Source organism: Eurytemora carolleeae, unplaced genomic scaffold, assembly GCF_000591075.1.
Source record: "Eurytemora carolleeae unplaced genomic scaffold, Eaff_2.0 scaffold1599, whole genome shotgun sequence".
NCBI classification, from domain to species: Eukaryota; Metazoa; Arthropoda; class Copepoda; order Calanoida; family Temoridae; genus Eurytemora; species Eurytemora carolleeae.
This window is the reverse complement of record NW_019397498.1, coordinates 10,089-18,204: the sequence shown is the minus strand read 5'-3', so window position 1 is coordinate 18,204 and position 8,116 is coordinate 10,089. Positions and strand designations below refer to the sequence as shown.

The 8,116-nt window shown below is 31.0% G+C and overlaps 1 protein-coding gene across 2 annotated transcripts; it reads left to right on the top strand.

Moving 5' to 3' along the window:
• Nucleotides 1-7,302, top strand: LOC111714592 (neuronal calcium sensor 2). Of its 2 annotated transcripts, XM_023489734.1 has the most exons (7): nucleotides 1-160; nucleotides 643-703; nucleotides 4,401-4,484; nucleotides 6,483-6,529; nucleotides 6,595-6,643; nucleotides 6,701-6,777; nucleotides 7,155-7,302. In XM_023489734.1, exons 2-7 carry the CDS (start codon nucleotides 668-670, stop codon nucleotides 7,207-7,209), a joined length of 348 nt encoding a protein of 115 aa, XP_023345502.1. In that variant the 5' UTR covers nucleotides 1-160; nucleotides 643-667; the 3' UTR covers nucleotides 7,210-7,302. The 2 variants fall into 2 exon arrangements, with proteins under 2 accessions (XP_023345502.1, XP_023345501.1); XM_023489733.1 differs by lacking the exons at nucleotides 1-160; nucleotides 643-703 and adding an exon at nucleotides 2,331-2,541 and having other exon boundaries at nucleotides 7,155-7,248.
• The last annotated feature ends 814 nt before the right edge of the window (nucleotides 7,303-8,116 follow it).

The following is an 8,116-nucleotide window of genomic DNA, read 5'->3' as shown; positions in this document are numbered from 1 at the left end:
GATGTAGATCAGACTGATGTTGCCGGGGTAGATGATGTTGTTGTAGATCAGAGTGATGTGGCTCCAATAGAAGATGCTGTTGAAGATCAAAATGCTGTTGCTCCGGTAGATGATTCTGTTTCCAATAATATTTATTCTGTTGAAGACAATGAAATCCCAGGTATATTGTTTTGTCTTTTTCGAAGGTTTATCAAGGTTTGACTTCATGCAATTAGCGAATTATGTAAACGTTTGTGCGGTATGGCAACATAATCTAATTAATTGCACAAATAAAAGAATTAGAAAGTTGGATTTTAGAAGAGTAGTAAATTCCGTGTTTATTTGGGTCATCTCCATTATTATTAAAACACAAGAACAGTAGTAATAAACCATCATTTTGAAAACCCTTAAAGTCGTAAAATAATTTGACCTTTGCGATAAAGTTTGGCAACTTTTAACAATCAGTGTTATTTTTTTAGACATACATACATCAGGGCTAAGTTTGTTTTTATTTCTTCTTCTGTTTACATTATTATATAGACAATGTTCAAACCAGGGTAAAATGACTAAGAAATTAGCCTAAAATTTTGACAAATAAAATCATGAGCGATGATAATGATGATGTAATTAAATAAAAAAATCTACTATTTTCAATTTTTACAGAAACCGGTTCTGGAGTTCTCGTGCAATGCCCTGGAGGAGATTTAGATTGATGTCTTTCCAGGTAATTAAAGGGACTGTAAAGGAAAAATGAAAGGGGGTATAGGCTGAAAGCTAATCACTTTAGCTCTTGATCGCAACCCAGGAAAGTTATATCTTATGTTCCTGTCTCAAGAAATTGATATAAAACTGTGTTAAAATTATACGAAAATTATATGTAAAATTTTGAAAATCTGAAACTTAAATCATGTGAGAGAACTATCACCAATGGCAGAGCAGTATACTGGTCATGTGTCTCCGCCTGTATCACTTGACCACTTTACTGCACTGCCATTGGTGCCATTTCTGGTCAAGTAATACGGACTTATAAATAACATTATGAATTAAATCTATTAAAAATAGAAATAGCAAATATAAAATTAGAATTGGAGTAAACGTAAGTTACAATTAGCTTTCTCTGGGATATCATCGTTTTCAGATTGGTTGCTTACTTGCTGAATTTGATCTATCTAAACCCACTACTTTTATACAAAATTGTATATATATTAATTTTCGTATAAATTTGATAAAGTGGTATATCAATTTCTCGAGATAGGAACATCAGATAAAACTTTCATGGGTCGCGATCGAGAGCTAAAGTGATTAGCTTTCAGCCTGAATCAAACATCAAAAAGAAGACCAAAAAATAGGTTTATGTGCGGTTAAACGGCGGGAGAAATTTTTAATAACCTGGGCAGCGCTGGGTTCCCAAGCTGGTCTAATATAAAGTTAAAGAACAATTAATTATTTATTAAATAAAAAGTGACTATTCGCTGAAAGTTGTTCTTAGTTATTTAGTGCGGAGGATATTTTTTCGTTTAAAAAAACTGTCAGGAACAATAGTGTTATCAAGGTACACTTCAGTTCATTGTGTAGAAGGGAAAGAATGATTTACAGTAAAAGAGGAAATTGATCAAAGGAAAGAAAGAAACATTTAAAAAATTTTTTTTAAAAAAGATAAGATAAATGTGAAAGAAAGAAGTATTTGATGGAAATAATTTTAAAAGTAAAAAAAATGAAAGGGTGATTTGGGAAACGTTAAGAGATGAACATGGGAAAGGATAGTCAAAATTTGGGAAAAAGGTCATAGTAAAATTTTTTGAGAGAGATAAGAACCAGATCGGAAGAAGAGTTTGCTGAGGTGGAAGGGGGGGTATTGTTTAGAAAGAGAAAGTGTTAAAATATTTTTTATACTTTTAATTTTGGGCCTTTCAGCTGTACCTCTTGAACATATAATTTTTGTTATTTTCTTCAATTAAGATATATTTTGCACTTGAAATTGGCACTACCAGATTTTTCATATTTCGTGCAAAAATGCATCGTTTCTAACATTATCCACCTGTGCATTGAACTAGCCGGTTTTTGGACCATGCAATAGCCGAGCTGCTTATATCTCTTTAACCAATAGCAAGCTAGCTCATGACTCATAGTTTTATAGGAAATCAGTTAAAATATTCTTTCCCCAAAAAAATTTTAAATAAATACATAAATTCAATAACTTATTGAATATGCTTATATAGATAGATATTTATAGATAGTTAGATAGATGATAGATAGATAGAGTTAGGTAGATAGATAGATAGATAGAGATATAGATAGAGATCTATAGAGTTAGGTAGATAGAGAGACCCTCCGAGGAATGTATTAGGACAGATAGATAAAAGAATTGCAAGGGAGCGGCTTTCGACTCGACATATTCAGGCAGTCTCAGACAAACTCCCAGTCAGGCAGTATAATCAGGCAGAAACAGCCAGTATAATCAGGCAGTTATCAGGCAGTATGGGATCTAAGAACGGAAAGCCAGTCCTGACAGAGGAAAATGTCGAAGCTCTGGTCCAATCAAGTAGATTGACTCCCGTTGAGGTTTTTTTTTAATGGACTGAGGACGTTTTTTCAATTGCAACTTGCCTTTTACAGAAGGTTTTACCAATTCACAGTGATACCCTTTACACCTGTATCTGAATCTGGCATGTCATTTAATAACTGTAAAGTCACATCAAATTACGCCTAAAGTCCTTTCAACCTTTCAATATAAAATGTGTTGTGTTAAAGTTGTTTTTAGCAAATTTAGTTGGAAATGCAACAGGAGGAAATTTATTAATCTGCCAGTAAACAGAGTCAATAAATTCAATGTTTAATAATAATAATGTTTTAAAGTTTAATTTATGTAGACTAAATACTGTTAAAAGGCTTAACAGACAGTGTAAATAGCCCAGGATACAATCAAAAGACTAACAGACAGTTTATATAGACCAAGATACTGTTAAAAGACTAACAGACAGTTTATATAGACCAGGATACTATTAAAAGACTAACATACAGTTTATATAGAACAGGATACTGTTAAAAGACTAACAGACAATTTATATATACCAGGATACTGTTAAAAGACGAACAGACAGTTATATAGACCAAGATACTGTTAAAAGACGAACAGACAGCTATATATAGGACATGATATTGTTAAAAGACGAACAGATAGTTTATATAAGCCAAGATACTGTAAAAAGACTTAACAGGCAGTGTATATAGACCAGGATGCTATTAAAAGACTAACAGACAGTTTAGATATACCAGGATACTATTAAAAGACTCAACAGACAGCTATATATATACCAGGATACTAGTAAAAGACTAACAGACAGTTTATATAGAACAAGATACTGTTAAAAGACTAACAGACAATTTATATAGAACAAGATACTGTTAAAAGACTAACAGACAGACAGCTATATATATACCAGGATACTAGTAAAAGACTAACAGACAGTTTATATAGAACAAGATACTGTTAAAAGACTAACAGACAATTTATATAGAACAAGATACTGTTAAAAGACTAACAGACAGTCTATATAGACCAGGATACTGTTAAAAGACTAACAGACAGTCTATATAGAACAGGATACTGTTAAAAGACTAAGAGATAGTTTATATAGAACAGGATACGTTTTGCAGTCCAACCGTAAGACAAATGAATAAGTACTTGGAAACTTCCATAGATTTAGACGTGAGAACTTTCTGCATCATTGTGCCCTTATCCCTCCCCCTTGATCTCTTCTTATCTTACTTTCTCTTTCTTTCTTTCTTTCCTTTTTTTACTTTTTCTGTTTCCACTTTCGTACATCCCTTCCCGTCTCCATCATACTCATACTATTTTCTCCTTTCTCCCACCCTTAGTGTCCCAGAAATTTTTTCATATTTTTGTGGTATTATCTAGTTTTTTAAATTTCATATATCACCCCCTTCTTTTCTTTCCCCTCCCCATTCTTTCTTCCAGTAGTTCAAGTTCTCAGATGAATTAAATTTCGTGACTGTAATTTGCACCACATTTTTCCGCACATCTTTTGCACAGCGTATACAATTTTGCAAATTTTCACTATCTGAGATACTGCAATAATTCAATTGAATTTTTAAAAACCAGCTGTTCCCCCTCAACAACACTTTTCACTATTTAAAGGGACTGTAAACGTAATTTCAACTGACTATACATGCAAAGTTGGAAATGCCCGATTTGAATTGGTAACCCTTGAAACCTTTATCTGATCAAAAATGTGGAAGATATTGCCGTTTTTCTGGATTTAAATGTATTGTTTCTATTAGTTCTTATTGTTTTCCTGTCGTCACTTTTGCAGAAAAGCAACAATTGAAAATAATATTTTTTGAAGATTGTAAACAATTAAATAATTCATAATTTTTTCTATAATTTTATTATTGTGTAGGTTCGTGAGTATTTTGATTCTTTTGTCGCTGAGCACCCAAACGGAAAGATGAAAAAGAAGGATTTCCGTGATATGATGTCAAAGGAAACTTTTTAAATTAAATCTTTATTGAAAGATAAAATATCCAATCATGTTTTTTGTTTACAACTTCTTTACAAACTAGTTCATAGAACTACAGAATATGAAATCAATAATGAATTCCTTTTCTTTTCTTTTTTGTTAGTTTTAAAGATCTTGATTTTAAACTATTTTTGTCAATTCAAAAGTTCACAACGGTACCCTTGAAAACTTTATCTGAGCAATAATGAGAAAATAGTTTTTTAGCTTGAAGTGTTAAATTCTAATAATTCAAACATTATCACGGCTAAAAGCCCTTCATGACTTGAAAAATACAATGTCCAAATCTTTCTACATCCTAGCATCTGACATCTAATAAAACTTCTAACGTTTTTATTAAATGCTGAATTTCTTTAATTTTTTATTGTTATTTGTAAAGCTTTAACATCAATAATAAAAGCGTCATCAATAATAAAACTAAGGATATTATAGCTTGATATAGCTTGATTTATTTGAAAGAAGAAAAGGGAAGTTTATGAAAAAGGGGAATTAAACTTGAAACTTTTTTACCATTTCAAACATCATTTACATTTAATAGTTCGAATTTTAGTTATAATATTTTTTTTTATATGTCTTTTCGTCTTTCTTGAAGAAGATTTAATATATATATATATATATATATATACAGGGTTACCCACAAAGGATGAGACTGTAAAGACGACCAGAAACTATAAAATCCCAAGGTTAAATTAAGTATTCTGCCTTATATCTAGTAATCAAATGAATTATTAAGCTAGTTGACAGCTAGTTGACAAAGAAACAAACAAGTTTATAATTGCAGGAAATCATGAATATAAAGAAACAAATTTCGTACAGTCGTCAGTGAATTCTTACCCTGTATATATATATATATATATATTCACCTGTTTTGTGTTGAAATTTACAAGCATGAATTCCATATCTTGCGTTGACAGCAAATATCCCTTATCATGAACAACTTTACAACTATATTACGCTCTAAAACATTTTTAATAAAGGAACTGAGTTTTTGACACTAACTCTAATTTTCTGAAGTCTATATTTTGCAACCTGTTGGAGTAAACCTCTAAATTTCTAACTGGCTATTAAAGCTAACAGAATTCATAGTTTGAAATATTAAAGATCTATTACTTCGGGCTGCAAAGATAGGGATTACAAAAACAGAATTCATAGTTTGAAATATTAAAGATCTACTACTTTGGGCTGCAAAGATAGGGATTACAAAATTAGAATTCATAGTTTGAAGTATTTAAGATCTACTACTTCGGGCTGCAAAGATAGGGATTACAAAAACAGAATTCATAGTTTGAAATATTAAAGATCTACTATTTTGGGCTGCAAAGATAGGGATTACAAAAACAAAATTCATAGTTTGAAATATTAAAGATCTACTACTTCGGACTGCAAAGATAGGGATTACAAAAACAGAATTCATAGTTTAAAATATTAAAGATCTACTACTTTGGGCTGCAAAGATAGGGATTACAAAAACAGAATTTGTAGCAAGAATTCAGTTCCTTTTAAAAATGTATTAAATGGTGACAATCAATTGGGCTGAGATTTTTCATGAACACTCCTGGGTGGTCGGGGGGTGAAATAGGCTAAAATATTCGAAAATTTTTTCTTAATTTAAAAAAAAAATTATATTATTTTTTTTCACGGGCCCTTCATCTAGTTTTGTATAGGGTGGAACTTTGACTTTATAGCACAAATTTCTTGAAATGCTATAGAATTTTATTTTATAAATCAAACGATAGGTCTTTATTTCTACATTTCTGAAAATTCCGTATTATGTTTGAAATTTGAAATAACCAAAAATATGTGGTTTTGTTTACATGGATAATTCCACTTTATTTGATAAATATCTCAAATTTTCATACTACAAACTACAAGCTACATAATGCCCTTTTCTTGTTCTTATAACTTTGTTTTTTTCATACTCTAATTTTTTGGAGATTTTGTTTTTAATAAAAAGTTGTGCAACAGGCTCTTCCTGAAAAAGATGCAAGCAAGATGGAGCCTCACATATTCAGGTTTAATAAAAGAAAAAAAAAATTTCAATGAAAACAAATTTTTTGGAAATTTTTCGTATTTTTAGGATTTTTGATTCGAACAACGATGGTTTCATCGATTTCGTCGAGTTCATAGTGAGTTTTGAAATTTATTTTCTATTTTTTCAAATATTCATTTTCTTTATTTTTTAGGTCGTCTTCTACATTTTGTCCGATGGATCCCCATACGAGGTCCTGGAGAAAATTTTCAGAGTGTTTGATGTTAACTGGTAATTGATTTCTTTAAATTAAAAATTTTTAAATATCTGTTTTTTTTATATGGAATGTACCTGTAAAATACGTTTGTTGAAAAAATAATTTTAAAGGTAGAAAATAAGAAGAAAAAAAAATGATTTTTTTTGACACTGTATTAGTGGTGTGTTGTTAATTTTGAAAAAAAAGTGTTTTTAATTTCAAGAAACTTGTTGAGGTACACACTTTCTTCATTTTCCAGAAGTATTCCATGTACCTTTTTAAACACTAGGTTGAAAACCAATTGGAACAGTGTTTGGTTTACAAAAAAAGGCCTAAGAGAATGATGTTCATGGCTGTGTACTTTTGGCATTTTATCTAAAAAAAACGTAACTAATTGTTAACCGATCAAAAGGAATATTGCTCGAATGGGCGGAAATGGAGCAGAGGATATGCAACTCGAAGTATGACAAATCCAAAGGCAAATAGGCTAGGAAACACTCTATTCTTCATGCTTACATAAATGAGAACTTCTTCTTGAAAAAATATAATTCAGTAACGAGGTTTCCTACAAAAATACAAATTGTTATTGACGTACATGTATATAAATAATGATTGTTAACCCTATTCCTGCTGGGGGGGGGTCAATTTGACCCCCCCCCTGTAGTTTTTTTTACATAACTCAAAAATTATTGCATGGTCTGAGGCTGTTGAAATTTTCTGACTTTTCCTACCCAAAGCTCTCCCTTTAGGCCTAAAACCGGGCTTTAATACTAACTGCCTGAGTCCTCAGGCACACTGCCTGAATGACTGCTTTTTCCTGTAACAAACTAAATCTTTGTTTTGACCCACTGCCACTTGTCAGATTTTGATAAAATTTGGCTTTTTGGAAAGCCTCTGACATAAGGAAACGAATTGCATAAGTTTTGCGAAAAAAATTGCAAATATTTTGCAAACAACCTGTCAAAGGAAATTTGCATATTTTTAGTTTTTCTTGATTAAAAATTAGGTTATTTAAAATTTTGCACAAATATTTGCATATTTGAAATGGCATGGTCAAGGGCTTTTCAAAAATGTATAATTTTTAATTTTTTGGACAAATATTTTTTTGCAAACATTTTTACTATATAACTGGATTTTGGGATAAAAAATTCAATTTTTGCAAATTTGCAAATTTCTTTGCAGATTCTAAAAGTAGAGCACAAGAGCTTTCCAATGATGTGTCATTTGTCATATTTGAACATTAAACATGGGATTTAGAGGGGGGGTCAAATTGACCCACCCCCTCAGCATATCCTGGTTTTCAAGTACCCCGGCAGAGATAGGGTTAATAAGATTAAACCAGTTGGGTGTAACTAAATACATGAATATTGTTGT

Excerpts from the sequence above, each read along its gene's own strand:
- LOC111714592 (XM_023489733.1), top strand. The coding sequence starts at position 2,458 with ATGGGATCTAAGAACGGAAAGCCAGTCCTGACAGAGGAAAATGTCGAA. Across the intron at positions 4,485-6,482 it reads TCCGTGATATGATGTCAAAG|GCTCTTCCTGAAAAAGATGC; the intron begins GAAACTTTTTAA and ends GTTGTGCAACAG. Across the intron at positions 6,530-6,594 it reads ATGGAGCCTCACATATTCAG|GATTTTTGATTCGAACAACG; the intron begins GTTTAATAAAAG and ends TCGTATTTTTAG.